This window comes from Anas acuta, chromosome 3, assembly GCF_963932015.1.
Source record: "Anas acuta chromosome 3, bAnaAcu1.1, whole genome shotgun sequence".
Classification (NCBI taxonomy): domain Eukaryota; kingdom Metazoa; phylum Chordata; class Aves; order Anseriformes; family Anatidae; genus Anas; species Anas acuta.
Window position 1 is genome coordinate 16,823,618 of NC_088981.1, and position 20,397 is coordinate 16,844,014.

Below are 20,397 nucleotides of genomic sequence, written 5' to 3' on the forward strand. Positions count from 1 at the left end.
CAATTACCTGCTGGACCAGAAATGGGGGCAGTGCTGAGTTGGAGATTTCCCAGAAGCTTTTGTTCCCATCCAAACTTTTTCTTGCCACCTCTACTAGTGAGCAAATTGCTTGAGTCTGGGGTAGTACTTCGAGGTATCTTCTCTCCATTGACTAGAAAACAAGAAGTCACAGATTGATTATCACTGTGCTGAGTCAGCATGTAATAAAAAACTCAAGCTAAATTAACAGCTGGAGGCTTCTCTGTTGGGAATTAGAGCCTGCAGACACAGGATATAATAATATTAAAATGAAAGGACAGATTGACTTTCCATTGCTGTAATGGGAACTGTGACAAATGAAAAATAAACAGGAATGGGTGATGGACAAAACAGCAAGTGAATGAAGACACAAAAGAGAAGTATAGAACAATCTCTAGCAAGTGCTAGAAAGTTTCTCTTTTAGCCAGTAAAAATGTATATATTATTTATTAATTAGACTACTTTTAAGGTCTCTGTGATTCTTTAGAATACTGGAACCTGAACGTGCTTGGTACTTATGCACAGAAACCAAAATATATTACTGCATAAATGGAAACACTCACAGCCCCAGACAGCACAAACTAACAAAACACAAAGCAGATGAAACTTTCTGACTGCTGTTGGATGAGGAAGTGGCTCAGAGGTTTTCAATCTACTAAAGATGACGGAAGTTGTAGCCTCAAGCCTAGGAGATGAATGAACACAGTTAACTTCTACCTTTCAACCCAAGGCAGAGGTTTCCTGTGTTCACAGTACCAATCCTCAAGTAAGTTGTTGGTCTGAGGTATAGAGTGACAGATCATTGAACACATTTAAAAATTAAACATTTCACTATGCATGAGATTATGAGCTAAACACAACTGTTCAATAAAAATCTAAATGGGGTGAATCTGGCAGCAGAGGTATAGACTGGGCATATTTTAAAGGCTGGTTGACCACAAAGTTTGGACCTAAATCCATATTTTTCCCAAAAGTAGGAGAGAGGAGAGATCAGGATGATTCAGACTAAAAGGCGTGTCAGTCCAAATAAAAAAAACACCAACAACCTTGTTCTAATTCAACTGTAGCATTGTGCCCAATGTTACTGCAAAGTTAGTGTCAATCACTGCCTGTCTTTTCCTAGCCAGAGTCCAACTGCCATTCATTTTGATAACTGTCACACAGCAAGCCAGGTCATGTGGAACTCTGTAATCACAGACTGGCTTCTGCATCAGCCTGTGCAGGTAGGTGATGCTACTATCTTAGCTGGAAACTGACTCTCCCACACCATACGTCTTACTATCCATTTACTGCCAGACTCGGAACCCATTCACTAGTCAGTTCTTCTGAAAGGATACGAATCCGAACAGTCTCCTTCATCTTAGCACAAGTATTTCAGAAACATACCTTTTTTCAAGAGTCTTTTGAAGAGAACAACATGCAATCCCCTCCCCACAGTTTCAACCCCTCTCCAAGTTTCAGTTGCATAGCAAATAAAAGGCAAACCACTTGCAGATAAAAGGAAAACTTACTTGTTAAATAACAATCCAGACTAAGGGAGACATTGTCAAAAGCAATAATGGCATCAGATCCTTCTTCCCATGAAGCAATGATCTGAAACCAAAACCTGCATAGATTGGAAGAACAGGGATTAAAGTCTGGTTAAGGGACAGAACAGAGCTATTCACAACTAAAGCAGTTTTAGAATGGAGAAATAAAAAGCTTTTCTTTCACATACAAAATTATTAAATTGACAGAGAAAGCATCCTAACCCCTGACAAGCAAAGAGGATCGATCTTTGGAGGGGAGCTGCACATGAATAGACAGAAAAATGAATATGGCCCCTTGTCCGTTCAGGGGCTTACAGCCTGAAGCAGGTGCAAGTACTTGTGCTGTGGGGTGTCAGGACAACAGTTAAAATACCCTGACTTCTGGCACAAAAAAATCAGACACCTAAGGTGATTTTATTCTTACAAGTGTTTTGAACCCAAAAGCGCTAGGTACAGTAAGTAGGCTGGAGCTTCTGATGTCATTTAGGAGTTTTTTAAAAGAAGCTGACAAAAGCTGAAAGAAATTCAGTAAGTATTTGGGACTGCTTGAGGAAGCCAAGGATATCTAACAGTCCTGGCAGTCAACCCTCCCTCCTTCTCCCTGCCCCAAAACAAACAAAAAAAGCAACACCAAACCACCACCACCACCACAAAACACAAGAACTGTGTAGTCCATAGGAACTGGAGAATTCTTTTTCTCCTTGTTGAAGCTCTGCAGGTTTGCCTTGCAACACTTCCATATTCTCATCTGGCTTTTGCAGGGAGTAGGCTTTTGCCACTCTGATGTTACCAAAAGAAAGATCACTGTAAAATCACCCGCAGTGGTATTACAAGTCAACAGGTAGAGCAAAAATAACATACAAGCTAGTATTTCAAATTTGATAGTATACAGACCACAGCATTTTTTTAGGGCTTTCACAGATTTAGGTTTTCTCTTTGCTTAGTAAATGCATGTTCTCCTGATGTGTATCTGTCACATTAAGTCCAAATACTGCGCTTATGACAGAAGAACAACTTATAAAGCAACTGACCATGGCCTGGAAATCAGATACGATATCAAAAGGTTGTATCAAAACTAGAAAAACATGAAGACAGCATACGATACAAGCTGCAAGAGAATAAAAAATGTTATTTAAACCTTGTTCAATTTTGTATCTTGATGTCTTACACTGCCTTACAGCCTTAAGTTAGAGCTGTTTATGTGTTTCTTTAATGTACATAACTTCCTTATGGTTCCTACTCTAGATTTTGGAATAAGAATTTAGCTAGAATGTGTATTCTTGCAGTTGTTCCAGTTTAGATGACAAGCTGATGAACAAAGTACTTTTGTGGAGCACTCCCATTTATTTTAAAAGGCTGTACAAATCCTGTTTCCTGCACTGCTGCAATAATCAAAATGCCAGCAGAATTTTCTTCTCACAGCTTGTAGTCCTTTATGTATGGTTTTTGCTCTAAAACATTTTCTCTCATCTTTTTGGCAGCTATCAGTATTCTTACATTAGTCTTGTTGCCTCCTGCTGTTTTTAAAATCTACCCTTTCCATCACCAACAAACCAAGCTCACAAAAGAATAACCAAGTGACACATCTGTCACAGAGCACTGGCCCTGGTACTGAGCCCTGGGGGATGCCACTAGTGACCGGCCTCCAGCTGGATTTAACTCCATTCACGACTCTTTGGACCCAGCCGTTTTTTAACCTAACAAAGCGTACGCCAGTCCAAGCCATGAGCAGCCGGTTTCTTGAGGAGAATGTTGTGGGGAACGGTGTCAAAAGCCTTGCTGAAGTCAAGGTAGACCACATCCACAGCCTTTCCCTCATCCACCAAGTGCGTCACTTTGTCATAGAAGGAGATCAGGTTCATCAAGCAGGACATGCCCTTCATAAACCCATGCTGACTGGGCCTGATCGCCTGGCTGCCCTGCAAGTGCCACATGATGACACTCAAGATAACCTGCTCCATGAGCTTCCCTGGCACTGAGGTCAAGTTGACAGGCCTGCAGTTTCCCGGATCTGCCCTCCGGCCTTTCTTGTAGATGGGTGTCACATTTGCTGGCCACCAGTCGACTGGGACCTCCCCTGATAGCCAGGACTGCTGATAAATGACGGAAAGCGGCTTGGCCAGCTCCTCCGCCAGATCTTGGCGACTGGCTGCAAAATGGCGGCAGCGCCCAGTTGAAATGGCACCGCTGCCGCTGCTGGCTCTGCCTGTGCCTTGTCAGCTTCCCTCATGAGGGCTGCCGGGCCCTGGCGGCTCCCTTGGCTGCCTCGAGTGGCCTCAATGACAGAAAAAAAGCCTGACTGCCTCGATCCCTCCACTCCACCACAGAACGCATCTGCCCCAGAGCTGATCTTGGCGAGAGGTGGATAAAAAAGATGAGATGGACACTTGTGTAAAGGTGTAAAGGCTGCTGTTCATCTTTTTTTTTTTTTTGTACTTACAGGCAACTGAATACTTCTGAAAATATTTCTGGGCAATTTCCTGAGCAGAACATAAGCTTCACGCTGCAAGGTGTTAACCTTTGATGGTCATGTCCTGCCTCTCCAGACAACAAAAGGTTGTTCTTTCATGAGTTATCACACGGTCAGCCCCTCAGAGCGGGAAAGCATGATGCAAAACAGTATTTCTGTCATGGTGGAAAATGCCATCTATTTGCCCATACAAGAATGCAATAGGTTGTGTTTTACTTAAGGGAGAGCCTTACCAGTTTCAACTGCAGGAACACTGGGACCAGCACACATAAAATGTTTCTTGAAGTTCACCAGGGATGAAAAAACTGATAGAAAAGCCCCCAAAACAGAAGAATCATGTGAACGTCAAACACTGTCAGGACCATCAACGCTGCTCTGGTTACTTATTAATCTGTGTTTCTTTTTCCTTTTCTCTCTCTCTCTCTCTCTCTCTCTCTTTCTCCTCCTCTTTCTTTCTCTTTCTTCTCGTTTTAAACATGAATGCAGGTTCAGTACAAGCCTTCTCTTGAGACCAGAATTTCTGCAACAAATAGTTCATCTTTTTCTCTTTTCCAATTTAATGCTGCTATTAATTTAGAAATATGATGTCTTTCAAATTCCACTGAAACATGATCATCAGTTAACCAACATTTCCATCATTAGCTTTGGTGGTTCTAGCTTAATGGGCTAATTAAGGGAAATTTAATCAAAACTGAAGATGGAAATGTCACACATCAGTGAGAAAAAAAAAAAAAAAAAAGCCACACAGATGATCTCATTCCCTTCCCCTCCTTTTTCTTCCTTCTGTTTGATCCTATACTTACTGAAATCAATGAACCAATTCCCACTGACTTTGCTAAAGCTGATACCGAAACATCAAAAAGCATAGGCTGCTGTGGTGGCTTAGTGTAATGCTGTAGGTGACAACATCTCACTGGTATTTTCACACAGCTCCAAGTGGGCTATGCTGACTACGCATCCAATACTTGAACTAGTACCTATACAGCACGTATACTGATCCACCACACCATATACACATATTCACTGTTAACACAGACGCTTTGGTGGATGGCAATGAAAGACCATTTCTGAAGGTAAATATATAGAAGCAGTAAAATTAGTGCTGGCAATTTTGTCACAGCTTTGTTGTTTATTAAATTCCAGCAACATCCTCACATGGAATGCAATATTATTATGGATAACTCTGTGTTTGTAAGACAGATTTCTTCATAAGAATCAAAATATGCCTGCTATGAGGGGTTTTAATGACTTGGATATCAGAAAAAATGTTACTTGAGGACTGGTGGAAATTACTTTTTTCTGTCTCTTCTTCTATTTTATTTGAATCCAGGAGCACAGATAGAAAAAAAAAGCTCTTTAGATGTCTGCCTATTGGGAAGTACAAGTTACATCCAGCAGAACTGAGCATCAGCTGAGCTGTAAATGGAACTCATAAAAAGGCCCCTTTTAAGAATAAAAAATAAAAATTAAAAAATTAATAAACTGTTTGAGGCTGATGGGAAATGTGGTACCAGGTAGGCAAAAAAATAAAATAAAATAAATAAAATAAAAATTCAAATCTCCCCTTTGGGAACATCACCTCAGTTGTTTGAAGGATTCAATTTTTACCTAAATTTAAAAATCACTCAAGGCTGACTACTGATCAAATACCCCAGAATCATGGATAAGAAGAGCCACCAAAGGCAAAACAAATTGTTTTCCTTTGATTTGTTTCTTTGGCCCAACTCATGAAATTAGAATATAGATGAACAGTTATTTGAAAGGTAGGACCAAGCATATTCCAATTCAGTCAAATCTGACACAGAAACAGGACAACAGTGAACCTTCTGGACTGTAGTCTTCTCCACTCCTCACAATCTTTGAATCCTGGGTTTTACTTCAGGATGGTCAGTATTTGAGTTAAGGACATCATCTTGAGTTTTCTGTTCAGTTCAGGTCTTCTTTTTCCTTACTTACATTTTCCTTGATCCTAACAGAAGACTGTTAACCCCCCAAATATCTGGGGCTTATCTAAAAAGGGAAATATAGAACCAGAAGTATGAAAATATATCTATAATTATTTTGGTATAGCCGCCATGAAGACAAACTGTTTTGCTTATGTCACCTGTCTTTAGGCCTTCATTTTGCACAGAAATGTTAGCTTTTGGGTGTATTACGTCCTTTCCTATGTGGACAAAAATAAAAAGCATTCTCCTTGAATAGAGGACCTCAGAAAGCTCATTGTATGTGAATTCTCTGCAGCTTCCTCCCTTCAGTAGCAACTCTGAATTCCACCTAAATTTTGTCCCTGGCTCATATGGACCTTCCAGGTTTCTATTATCCAGACCCAGGCAGCTGTCTTCATGCTATTATTTTAGAAAGGTTCATAATAATTATTTTTTTCTTTTTATCATAAAGACAAGGATTATTGAACAAGATTGAATATTCACCTCCCCTGTAGTCAATCTCCCATGAAGTGACACAATCACATTGTACCTTTATGTACAGATGCCATTCCATATTTTGCCTCTGATGGAACTGGCTTCTCTTTCTACCTAGCTAAAATAATTATGGCTGAACTTGCTTGAGATTGAGGTACTTACAGAAGAGAAAAGTTTCAGGTCACTAACCCTTATTACATTCAGGTTCCCACTAACTTCTCTGTTAAAAATGATGCATTGTTAGCTCACCTCACAAATGATGTACTATTTGGGATAAAACACATATTTAGGTGGAATGAGATTATTTGGAGAACTATAAGCATATTAACCAAACTCAGTTACAGTGATAGAATTGCCATGTAGGAAGTTACTTACTAGCCAGTAATAAAGGTTGAGTTTCAAAGGTGTTATTAAGGGCAACCATGCAGAATATATACTTGTACAAAATCTATCACAGGTACACTGCACACACAATCACCAAACCCCACTTTTTCAGATTAACAGAACAGCCTTCACCAGAATAATTCTATTTCAGAAGGCGAACATTATCAAACATAGTTAATGATACAAAGCAGCAGGAATTTGGGGTTTTATAATCATGGCAGAGCCTTTGAGATGACAGGTCCACTGGGGCCTGATGGCACCCACCTGCCTTCATGGGGGAAACATTTCTTAGCTCATAAACTGGTAAGACTGATTGAGAGGGCTTTAAACTAGGATTGATGTGGGATGGGGGATACCATTAGGATACCGTTAGTCTGTTCTAACTGAAACCAGGACAGGAGTACTGAAGTTAAACCAAGGGGTGGCACTGTCTGAGGGTGGCAAAGCTAATGGGAGCACCCATGCTATGCCAGGGAGCACTGTGGGTTCAGGAGCACATGAAATGCTTGTATATCAATGCATGCAGTGTGAGGAACAAACAGGACAAACTGGAGCCTTTGGTCCTTTCCCAGAGCTATGATATCATTAGTATTTGTGAGAGTTGGTGGGATGAGTCCTGTGACAGGAGTGCTGTTCAGGAGGACTATCAGCTCTTCAGGAGGATTATGCAGGGCAGGTGAGGCAGGGGTGTTGTACTATATGTAATGGAGAGATTAAATTGTACAGCCCTTGCCATTAGGGATAACATGGAATCACCTGAAATGTTCTAAGGGTGTTTTTCTGCCAAAATATAATCCACCCCACCAACAACTTTCTTAAACATTTGAGGTGTCTGTTTCTAAAGATAGAAGCAGTCTGATTTCTTGAAACTCGTCCTTCCTTGAAGGGCAATAAGCCAAACACAAAAATTATGGCTAAGCAGCTTTTGAACAAGCTTGCTTTTGAGCAGCCTTAGGGCATATTATCTTGTTATTAATAAATTCAGCTTTCAATTCAGCTTCCCAATCAAATTGGATGACGCTTTAATTTTGTGTGGAACTGGTACATTAGTGTGCTTTATTCAAGAGCTTCACTTCTGTAGGATGATTTAAGGTTTCTGCTCCTCCTGTAGGAATATTTGTAATACCCTGCTTCACTTGTCTAATGCACAGCCATATAGCTACAAACATGGGAACCAATTAGAAAAAGACAAACAGCAAGCTTTCAGCAGCACCATCATGAAATTCACGTCAAGTAAATAATTCTTACAGTTCATTAAAACTATCAGTCATTTATCTCCAAAGATAAATGCAATAGCATAAATGCAATACTGTAGTCTCCCCAGTACCACTTCAGTGTATCACTTCCATAGAGTTCCTAAGTTGTACATCATTCTGGATTTCCTGAGAAGCAGACTTCAAGATGGTGAGAAAGATGCCTGCCGTATTTTCAAGTCTTACAGGAAGGACTGGTTTCAACTAAATCAGTCTTTTATAAAAGTCTTTAAAACAGTACAATTTCTGTGAAAATATAAGGACTAAAAACTTTTCAAGAGACACCAAAACTTCAAAGTTGTCTTTGCTTAAGTCTTAACCTCCAACAAACCCTTCTCTCAGTGAATGAACCCAGCTGTCTTTCTCTGTAAGTAATGGGGAAATAAGGATGTCAAAAACTTATACATAATAGCACTGTATATCAGATGGACCTGTGATTCCACATGAACCACTACTAGCCTGGTTCCTAAGATCAAAGTATTCTCTGTCTGACTGTGCAACCAGAGAGAATTTAAAGAAAAGCAATAGTATAAGAGCACAGAATAATTCAGGTAAAAAACATTCCCATGGCAACATTAGAAAATTAGTCACATAAATAATAATGGCAAAATATACCATTCTTCAAAGTAAACACAGCTGAAGGGAATAAAGCAACTAGGTATTTTTACAAATGGTACTTCAGCATTGACTGCACAATGCAGATATTTTTTAAATCTTTGACGCACGCATATTAATTATACATTCAGGACGAGAGCGTTGGCAGTGTCCTTGCTGTATTTGCAGCCTACATGCATCCCCAAGAGCCAGCAAGATAAAAGACATATTCATACAATGTTTGTTCAATTTTCTTATGAGGAAAACTATCCCTTAATGAAATCCATTATTTCTAGGGCGCATATTCCCCAAAAGACAAAGGACACCAGTGCTCATGACACAGACTGTAGATGCATCTTATCGCCTAAAGGCCAGGGCAGCAGGAGGTGAAGTATGTTTGTGTCTTCTCTATAAAGGTCATAGGCCAGAGTACACACAAAAAGTAAACAATGAGAAACAGATTATTCCTTTAAAGCTGACCTGTAAAAAACAGCTAAAACAACGCTCTGTAAACAAGCATATGCTACCAGATTAAGCATATGCTACCAGATAAAACCATGCTTAAAGCCAGACTACAGTCATAACTGAGACCCCTTCATTAAGCTTATCCTCCCGTTACAGCTAACACAAAGGTATTCAGAAGCATCCTTGTCTTGATTTTGCAGCAGGTTCTTCTTCCCATCTCTTTCATCCTCAGATCTAAAGGTATTGGACACTGACGACTTTGATATCCAGAAAAAATATAAACTACGGAGCTCACATCAACTCAAACAAATCACATAAGAGGATTAAAACAAGCTACTTAAATAATGTGTGAGGACAATAAGTATTTCCAGTCGATGAAACAAAGACACATAAGTTTAAGCTCTTTGTCGTAGAACACCCAATTTGAGAACAACCACCATTCAGGAGTTTTGAAGTTCTGTGCTTTGCTCTAACTACTCAGAGTTTCATTCCCTGGCTGTGACAGGATATACCTCCCAGGGACAAAGCAGTTCTTCTCCCTGAGGGAACTATTTTTGGGAGTGATGTTGCCATCTTAATTGCCAACTAGCTAGTGATGAAGTGACTTATCATCGAGAAGGAGAATGATGAGGAGAGACTCATACCTATCCAGTATATCTGGGAGAGGTAAGATCAACCACTGCCATATTCCCAAACCTTTGCTGTTAGCTGAATGCCATAAAGTCCTGCTCTGCTCCTTTCCTGTCTTGTTCTCAACCAGCACCAAGGATATATTTCCCAGCAAGACACCATGGATGAGCCATGACATTCGTAGCTAGAAGAAAGAGAACACAAGAGATTAAACTTCACAAACATTACCCAAAAGTTAACAAAATTCCCAACTCTTCTTTAATTTATCTGTTTTCTAATCACCAAGAATTCAATTCTATCTCCCTTATGTCCATGTAATCCTTTTAGAAAACTTCAGTTTCACCACTGGTGTAGAAAACTGTAATACTTAGTATATGCTATTTACTATTGGAGCTAGTGGCCTTTCTTTTTATTAAAGTTGAGTCCAAAACAACCCTAGTTTTGCTTTCACATACATACTGTAATTTTACAGGGACAAGTTAGTACCTCTATTATCCACACTACAGAGATCACTCTCCCCTTAGATGCCGAAGAGGTTCAAGTTAAGGCAATTATGCAAGTTAAGACTAATTATGTGACAAAATACCAAAACTCGTTTAGAGAAAATTTCAACTCCAGAGAAGAGCAAGGTCTTGCACTTGCCCTGCATGTGAACTCCTTCCTCTGTGTATGAAAGCGAGGGAAGATGATTTGCAGAGTCAGGACTGATATAATGATATGATTGGATGCGTTTGCATAGCAGTTTGTTGCAAATTGTACATAAGCTATTGCAATTTTTAATGGGGGGGTTCTCTCCTTCTCATTTCTCTAATGGAAGAGGAAGGGTCTCATGATCATGACTAAACTTTAGTAAAAAATTTATAAATCTACTCTTTGATCCTTTTTGCTCCCCAGTCATGGAATGTCCAGAGTCGCTTTGGGACATAGCTAGGGAAGGGCTGAGTTCATACCCAGACGTTCACCAGAACCAACACTGGTGAAAGAGGCTGCTGACAAACGTTTGTGGTATAGGAGGCTGATGCCCACAGACTAATCTCATTTTCTTTTTTCTATTTTTTTTTTTTATAATATCTTTGGAAACAAGACAATGACCAGGCTGATGCTAGTGGACATGTAAAGTATTCAACCTATATTAGGAAAAACAACTCCTCTTACTGACTGTCCATATGTGAAGCAGTTTTAGTACCCTAATGTCAACACTACTGTAACACCCTATGTGAAATTTCTAATACCGATAAGTTGGGACAATTCCACTGTTCCATTTTGACAATTCAAAATTTGAGAGGTAAAGCCTTTGAAGGTCCTACTACACAGGGTCTTTCAGACTTCTGTCTCCTCTGGAGACCTGCCAGACAGTGAGAAGCAACATCTACATGGTCAGAAGTGAGAAAAGAGCAAGCCTGTGATAGCTATTAATGTAACACTAGAGCAAAAGCTGAAGCAACTGATGAATTGGAATTGATGCCTTTGCACACATGTCAGCTGTTTGAAGGAAAGAAGTAGTTGGCATTAGATGTGGGAGATCAGCTCACTGGCAAAGTGCAATACGCAGACTCTAATGAACTGGCTCTGAGTGAATCGACTGTCACTGTGTCCAAATGGGCATTCCTGGCTATGATTTCTATGGCTTCTAAGCTTCACAGCAGGGCAGTGCAGGTCTTTTCACACCTGCTGCAGTGAACCAGAGCAGATGATGAGCTGGATACCATACTAAAGACTTCTGAATGGGGCTGGCATTCACTCTACAGAATACGGCATCAATGATGGCAGGTGGTACCATATACACAATGGATCCTGTAAACAGTGCAGGGGAACATTTGGAAAAATTGAATCTGGGCTGTTGGTGGCATATCCCTAACATTATACATCAAACATCTGCCTCTGTCTTAAACTAGCAGCAAAATAGAAGCTAGAAACATCATTGAGAAATTAATTAACCATTACAGGTAGACACTGGCTCAACGGCGCTTTGCTTTTTGGCTTTAGAACCCACCATAACCAATGATTAGCTGTTCGTATGCAAACACTCTGACTAAGTAAATGAAACACTCTAAACTGATTTGGGCAAAAGTAAATGGAGAGAGAACTCACAGTTAAGACAAGCATATTGTAGCAAAACTTGGGGCACATTGCCCTGTACTGTGAATATTATCTATAAAGAAGCCTTCCGGAGAATCCCCTTAGCCCCTGAGTTTGTGGAATATCTGAACAGACAATCAAGAGACTCAACTCATCCAAGAAAGAACATTAATCCTCACCAATATCAACAAGGTTTTTCAGGTTAACAGAGAGGTCAGGAAAAACAATGAGGGTACAAGCTGCATAATTTCAAGACCACCCGAGAAGTGAGCAAGACTTGCATTTTATTTTTGTATACTCAAAAGAAGTAAAATACTAAGAACCTTTAGAGTTAGGTTTGGGCCTGCTTACACCTGTGAATCTACTTTAGTTAGAAATATTTCAGGTCTTACCTGGCAGAAAAAGATAAATGATCGCCCATAGCAAAAATAACCAAAGAAAAGGGGAAAAGATGAACATGTTTAGAAGAGTGCTTGGGGTAAAGTATTTCTAAGACAGAGAAAAGCTTCTATCTGTCAAGGGAAAGGAGAGACAGATGTGGTGAAGGGCCTGGAACACGAGTCCTCTGAGGAGCGGCTGAGGGAACTGGGGTTGTTTAGTCTGGAGAAGAGAAGGCTCAGGGGAGACCTCATTGCTCTCTACAACTACCTGAAAGAAAGGGGAAGAAAGGGAAGGGAAAGGAAGGAAAGGGAAACTTGGAGAAACATCTCATCATTAAATAGGAACTGAAGCTGCAAGTTGGATTACAGTTTATGTACAGTTAGACAATGGTTGCCGACGCTTTTGCCAAGTCTCAGTAAGAATTTGTACATGAATATGAAGTGTGTTTGAGGCATGAAGTTTATCACATTGGCAACACTGTGTTTCTTACTAGCAAGGAGAAATGCTTGTACACAACAATACCAGCAGAGTCATCTGTCTGAACTGCTGAACGATTTTGGCTTAAGAATAAGAAAGATGACCAAAACTTCTTGCTCTTGTTTTTTCCTCAAGATTAATAACTGTGCATGATCAGTCTCTTGTAGTCTGCTGAGACTTCTGCTTTTGCTTATAACATAAATATGCAAGCAAAAACCTTAAGTAAATGATAAAATGGTAATTAAACTGATCTGATTACGTAGTTTTAAAATATCTATGCGAGAAAGAGAAGCATATAACTTCAGATGAAGAAATTCCCATGCTATCTATTCTCATTTATTATTCATGTTTACTTTTATAATATTAAGAACTGAATAAAAGTACCTTAATTTCTGGAAACAAGGAAACAAACAAAAATAAAGACAACATCGAAAGAGAAAGAAAGAGAAAAATGTTGTAATTTTGCTTCCAAAGTACTGTGGAGTGCTCAAACCTTCAAGAAATTTCAGATACTATACATCATCCAATGATACAGAAGCAAGGTGTCAAAAGAAGCAAGAAACAGTTACTGTAAGAACAGAAACAGTGACTAAGCTGTAGAAATATTTAAAACCAGCATTTTAAAATAAAAAAGGGTGCTAACAACATTTTGCAAAATAAAGCACATGAAAGGCTGTGCTAGAGGCATATCTATATCACATTTTTTCATGCTCACAAATGTTATGAGTCAATGTTATTAGCATGTACCCTTCTAAGTTACACAAAACTCAAGGAATAAAGAGAAAAAGAGACACACTTTGCAGGTGCCATCATAGGGCTCAGAATGCACTCAAGGAATGATTTCTATTATTCATTTACATGCTTAAAAATACAACACTTTTGCATAAAAAAGAAAACTGAATTATTAACTGCAGAGCATGAAATCTATCTTTCATAACCTGACTGAGAGGGCAAACTTCTATTACATTTTTTTACATCAGCATATTATGTTCATTTTCTAGAGAGACTATGTTTAAGTTCAAAAAGTTATTTCAGGTTAAAAAAAAGTCTGGCTCAGTTTGGTACTTTTTTACATTTCATAAAATAGCTTGTTGAAATGAAATGCATCCAAAAAAACATTTTCATTATTTTAAAAATGGCCAAATGTACAAAGTTCTTTTACTATTACAGAGATTCTGTGATTCCCACTCGGAGGAGGGGAATGACACGATGAAGAAAATGGGAGAATAACAATTTTTTTATTGTTTAGTCTTTATAAATTCTGCCTTTAAATAAGGTCACTATTTGGATTAGTTCTTTGCAGTTTATGTGCCTTCCTATGCTCAATGACAAGTGTTTGGTTTTTTTTTCTGATGAACTTTTACATGTGGGATAAAAAGACTATCAGTTTTGATTACTGTGACTCAGTTCTGGTTCCTGATGCATTTTCTGGGCTTTTTGTTGTGTCTCCCCTTTCTGGCAACTTCAGGGTAATGGAGCATCTCTTCGTAGACTATGCGTACTGCTTCCTGCATTCCCCCAGGATTTACTAGAACTGCCAGTTTCCCTCTTCTGTATGAACTGGGCATTAAACACACAGTTATTGGGTCAACAGGCAATGGACTCTAGTGAATGTGCAGCACGAAAAGATAATGAAGACTGTCTGGTCTGCGAACAAGATAAATTCTTTGAAGCCAGGATACTCTAGCAAAGATTTAATAAAACAACAAAAAGAAAAATGAACTGATCCAAGAAGAAAGAGCAGCATCACAAACTAACAGCTCTGACCTGCCAACAGCACTGAAGAACAAAGAAAATGAAAACATAAAGCTGCTCAAAAAAAACAGGAGCCAAGTCCAATACCAAGCTATATACAAAGTGCAAGGCAATTCCAAACGCGTGGGAAAGTACAGGCTGTCTTTGTTACTCTATCTCCTGCATGCATTTTTACTCTGTTCTCATCTTTTGATGCACGTAGGGCAGTACAGAATAGTCAGGCTGATTTTTTCCCTTTGTGAGTTAGAGAAGCATCATGCAGGGCATGGGAAATGCTCGAGGAGCATAGCCTACAAGCAGCCCAGCATGTTCCTGGGCTCAAGGTGGGGAGTCTGCATCATGGTATAATAGACAGATGAAGGGATGTGCCTGTCCTGTACTCAGAGGCAATACCTATGTTAAAGGTCATCCAGGCTCTGGAGTCTCCATCTGCTTGCATCACCACTGCTGTAAACAGTCATCCAGAACCTCAGCAGGGAAGGCATTCAGATCAGTCCACCCCAGTGTCTCCAGGGTGTTAGCAATCATTTTCTCAAACTGCTCAGTCTTCTCTGTTGCCAGTCTAACTATCACAGTGGGAGATTAAACAGTCGGGCTGAGAGAGAAAAATGAGCCTGAAGCATTAGCAAACTCTTTGTGGCTGGCACCCACCATGGACAGTTTTGCTTGGGTGTTTCCTTATCAGCATTGAGTCCTGGTTTTATGTGTGTCTGGCCAGATGAGAGATCCCCCCTCAGCATAGTAAACACTACTGCAGCAGGGAATGTTTCTTATTTGAGGTTGAATTAATTTCTATGTACAATTCAGGCTAAAGAGCAGCCTAAATGGTAGCTTCAGGAAACAGTGGGGCTAGTAGTGCCCCAGAGCTTCTGCGTAGCAAGGAAGGAGGGGAATCAAAATCAGCCAACTGTGGATGTCTGTTGGCCTCATTGTTGTTTTCACATTTGCAGCATAAGGACATAAGGACCGACATAAGGACATCATAAGGACCCAAGGCAGGTAGGCTCTAGGCACCCAAGTGAGGTGAATGAACTGTGTAGCTGGGGCAGCACCTTCAACCACACCCCCAGGAGTTCAGCTGAACTGGCCATGATGATAATGGGGTAGGCATAAGATACAAGGAAAGGGAGGGATATAAAATGACTGGCCCGAAGACAGCCTCCATCATTTGTGTATATTGGTGCAGAATGCAAATCTGAGGTGAATCTACCTGTTGTACTGAAACGAGCTGTCAGAACTAACCACTATGGTAAGTGAACTTGCAAGGACAGCAGGCAGATATTTGAAGGAGTGTGTAAACTGGATCAAATACAAGATGGAGAGCAAGTTCATGGCTTGATCTGACTGTGGAAGAATAAATGTGTCTCATTTGCACACACTTGATGAGATCCCTTTGCCACGTGAGTCATGAGCGAGCTTTGTCAATGGGGTTTCAGTTGCCAGAGAACCTGTCCTGGTTGTGACATGCCAGGTGGAGCTGTCAGCAGTGACACGTAGAAGAAAAATAATCTTTTAGTGCCTGACCTTGAGCTGGTTCAGCTGGGAATTGATTGAGGGTGAAAAAATACAGGACAGGATTATGGTATTTTCACAGCCTCTTTTCTGACCATAATTTCACTATACAGAAGTCGGTTGGCATCTATTGTTGGAATAAGTGCGTAGGGGGGAATATCTCCTTTCTCCTCTTGTGTTACACTGAAAGGTGGAATTAAATTATTCTGCTCACAGACAGATTGTTCCAGTAAAATAGAATTTGAAACCACAAGGGGCCCATTGAGAGGAGAAGCTTTTACACTATATGAAAATGCAAGAGACAAAACCCTTGCCAAACTCCTTTACTCTTTATTACCGACAGCTGCAATGCTGGATGTGTCCGGATGCCTTTTAAGTGCCAAGGGGAGTGACAGAGGTGGGATGGCATGTTAGCAGATGAAATACATGGCAGCTTCTCCCCTGATGGCAAGTTTAATTATTTGCCCTGCTGTATACACAAGGAAAAAATACACGTATATTGGGAAATCATTCACTCTGCTTCCCATGTCAGGTGGATTATGAAAAACACTTAACTCTTGTTGGTCAGAACAGAGTCTTAAAATGTTCAGAAACTGCACATGTCTTTGTCAAAGAAGGGAGACAAAACAAAATAGAATGTATTTCCTAAAGAAGGAGGATACGAATATATCAAGAGAGCAAACCCAGTTGTGCTTAACTGTATGAAATGAGATACACAACAGAAGTGAACCAAACCAAACTTCAAGCCAAAGAAATACTCTCTCCTATTTTCATTACAGAGGACTTACAAATGTATCCATTTCTGTCCTCTCTGCATTTTAAGATCATTGGAACAGGGAGCGTCTGATTCTTTTGTCTGTTCAATGCTTGGCCAACAAACAAAAAACTGTCTTGTTAGGATCAATTTTCAAACAACCCTGCTCCACGATCCAGAAGCTTGTGTGATATGTCAGAGTGAGCATTCAAGGTGAAATGGTCTAAGTCACTAGCTGTGACTCAAAATCATAAGCCATAAATAAACACTATCAGTAATAATATAATCTATGAAGCTATAGACCAGAGAAAAAAAGATGCAGACAGGATATCTTAAAGCTAAGGGTTAAATACAACTGATTCATAAACGACAACCAGGTGTTGTGGTTTAGGTGTCATGGTTTTGGCTGGGATAAAGTTAATTTTCTTTGTAAAGATTCACACAATGCTGTGGTTTGGATTTTTGATGAAAAAGTGGTGATAAAACACTAATGTTTTTAGTGGTCGCAAAGCAGTGTTTGTACAGAGCCAGAGACTTTGCTGCTTCTTATGCTGCCCTGCTAGTGAGGAGGCTGGTGGTGCACAAGAAGTTGAAAGGGGGGACACAACCAGGGCAGCCGACCCAGACTGACCAAAGGGACATTCCATGCCATATGACATCGTGCTCAGCAATAAAAGCTGGGGTACAGGAGGAGGAAGGGGGAATGTTTGGACTGATGGAGTTGGTCTTCTCAAGAAACCATTATGCATGATGCCCTGTCTCCCTGGAAGTGGCTGAACACCTACCTGCTGATGGCAAACAGTGAATCAATTCCTTGTTTTGCTTTGCTTGTGTGTGTGGCCTTTACTTTAGCTAGTAAACTATTCCAGCCCATGAGTTCTCACACTTCATGAGTTCTCACATGAGAAGAGAATCAAAAAGATTCTCTTCTCATCCCACCTAGGGAGAGCGAGTGAGTGAATGGCTCTGTGCTGCTTAGCTGCCTGCCAGGGCTAAACCACAACAGCAGGGTTATTTGGCAAGCCTTGATATACTTGCTTAAGTTGATGTCTAATGACTGTAAACAGTTCTTCTTGAGTAAGAGCCTGGTTCCATCCTACATGAATTAATCTCTGCACCTGCTAACTTGAGCACTCCTAAGAATAAGGCCTATATAAGGACTGGGAGGTGTGAAGTGCAAGCTTGTTGAAGACCTGCCAGCTTGAACCCCAACCGTACTACAGAAAGAATGCATTGTATTTTCTGAGTGGCTCTGGGGTAGTCCTGCAGCCAATTCTTTCTTGGATCTTGCAAATGCAATGTTTGTTCATGCAGTAAGCTTCTTCCTCTTTGCATTAATGCAACACTGGCTGCTGCCCTGCCCTTAGCACATACTCCTAATTATGAAGATTGCTAATATGTCATCTGAGATCATACAATCAAGACAAGACAAGCTTTTCAGAGAACATTTTGCAGCATTTCAAGCAGATAACCACATCTTGCACGTAGTGGTATTAATTAAGGATATTTCACAGATAAACCATTTATGAAAGTGTCTGCTGGTCCACAGATCAGTGCCTATATGTGAAAATGAAAGGGAAACAAGCTGCTGGTATGTAAGGAATTCAGATAGCTATTGTTTCACATCACTAGAGTAAATTTAGTGAAGCTTTAGGCCACAGCATGAGCTCTGCAACACCTGAACCTGGTGTATAATGGTGATTGAGCAACAGTGAGAGTCATTGTGGGGGCGCCTAGGTGGCACCGATGGGGAAGGGGGAGGGTGTGCTGAACAAGGATGGCACCGGCTCAGAGCCTGCCCCAATAACAGAAGCCACCCTGCCTAGAGAGTTAACAGAAGCCATCCAGTCCTGGGCGATAAAAGAAGCCATGGTTTCCTGCAACAAAGAACCACCAGTCTGAAGGAACACAACGTATATGTGTTATGAAGAACTGACTGGACTATAGTGGATGAAAAAAAGGTTGTACAGGTATAAGAAGCCAGGGAAAATTTTGAGCAAGGTTCCTCCCTGGAGGCACCCAGCTCGAGCTGATATATGGGTACCATTAAATTTTTGCTGCTTTAACTAAATGTCCCTCTGTGAATGAGTTCTGGATGACTGGGAAGACCCATTCTGCTAGGGGAAACCATGGAATCCCCTAACAGAAAACCAGTTAGACACACTAAAACACTTTGTAAAAGCTTGATATGCAAAAGAAAAGAAAACACTAGGACTTGCCTCACAGGGGGAGTTCCTCAAAGGAGCTGGAAATGCAGTGCTGGTTATTGCAGTGTTTGCCGCTGCTGGTGCTTTGCTGGTGTCAAAGATCAGCCCACAACCTGGATAAAAGAGCAGGAAGAATGTCAAACTGCAGCACTCACCTCTTCTGGTTCTGGGGCTCGTGAAGCCTTCCTAAAGTCTATGTAAGCTGGCTCCTACTACAGCAGGATGCCAGACAGCAGAAAGCTTTTTTCAATTTATTAGGGATGCAGTTTCACCTACCAATTTGGCATACTCAGGAAACATATTTAAGCAGTCTGACTACCTTCCTCTTACAGCTATTTTCTGTTCCTCCATGACTTCAAATTCATATTCCTTGCAAGTGCAAATAAGAAAAAGAATCTTTTATAAACAAAAAGTAACTTGGAAACAAATATATTTAGCTTGGTCAAAACAAAACAAAACAATGTCAAAATAACAGCAGTGTACTATTAATGCAGCTTGAGGTCCCTTTGCTCCTTTAATCATTTATTGTAACCAGAGGAACTGGGGTGGTTTCACCAGGATGGACAGCTAAACTCCACCACAACTGTAAAGGCTCATGGGCTGAGATAAGGATAATTTAATTAAAGGGAGAAGAAAGAGAAGAAATAAGCAAAAAAACACGTGAGCAAAGAGAGAGAAAATTATTCTCTGCTTCCCATCAGCGAGTGATGTTTGGCTATGTCTTGGGAAGCAGGGCCTCAATATGCATGGAGGTGGTTTGGGAGGACAGATTTTTTCATAACAAGAGCCCTCCCCTCTCCTTCCCCTTTCACAGCTTTTATTGCTGAGTGTGACATATGGAATACCCCTTTGGAGAATTTAAGGACAGCTGCCCTGGTGATGTTCCCTCCCCACGTCTTGCCTACTCCCAGTCTATGAGCTTTGGGGGGGTTGGAGAGAGTCTTGATGCTGTGCCAGCATTGCTCAGCAATAGACAAAACATTGGTGTGATATTAACGCTGTTCTAGCTACAAGTGCAGACCACAACACTACATGGGCTGCTGTGAGGAAAGCTAACTCCATCCCAGCCAGACCCAGCACAGGAACAGGGGCAGTAGTAACACTACAGTTCTTCTGTGGCAGCTCGGGATGGAGAGGTGTTTATTTGCACTACTTCAGCTCTACCCTCCAGCTCAGGAGGGTGCCACTACTTAGAGCCTGGTTATTTGGGCTTACACTGAAAATGCCTCTACAGCACAGACAGATCACAAATCAGCAGCACTTTATTGCAATCTCCCCACAGCTACCTCTTTCTGGCACTTTACATCCTTGTTTACCTATGCATCAATCTCTTTGTGGTCTGCAATACTGTGGGCTGAGCCATCAGGTGGCATAAATCAGAATAGCTGCATGTAGCCTACACGAGTTCACATAAAAGCAGAGAATCTCACTCTTCATCTTTAGCTCTGGATCTAACTTTGGAAATCAAT

At 40.6% G+C, this 20,397-nt stretch overlaps 1 protein-coding gene across 7 annotated transcripts in view; it reads right to left on the reverse strand.

The window, feature by feature from the left end:
- The window catches only part of ALK (ALK receptor tyrosine kinase), a 284,889-nt gene that overhangs the window by 43,228 nt on the left and 221,264 nt on the right, over nucleotides 1-20,397 (reverse strand). For all 7 annotated transcript variants that reach the window (XM_068675868.1, XM_068675869.1, XM_068675867.1 and 4 more), the window contains 4 exons: nucleotides 18,941-19,041; nucleotides 9,778-9,947; nucleotides 1,530-1,624; nucleotides 8-151 (listed from right to left, as the gene is read on the reverse strand). In XM_068675868.1, the coding sequence (XP_068531969.1) occupies nucleotides 8-151; nucleotides 1,530-1,624; nucleotides 9,778-9,947; nucleotides 18,941-19,041 (510 nt within the window). The remainder of the gene's footprint in view (nucleotides 1-7; nucleotides 152-1,529; nucleotides 1,625-9,777; nucleotides 9,948-18,940; nucleotides 19,042-20,397) is intronic.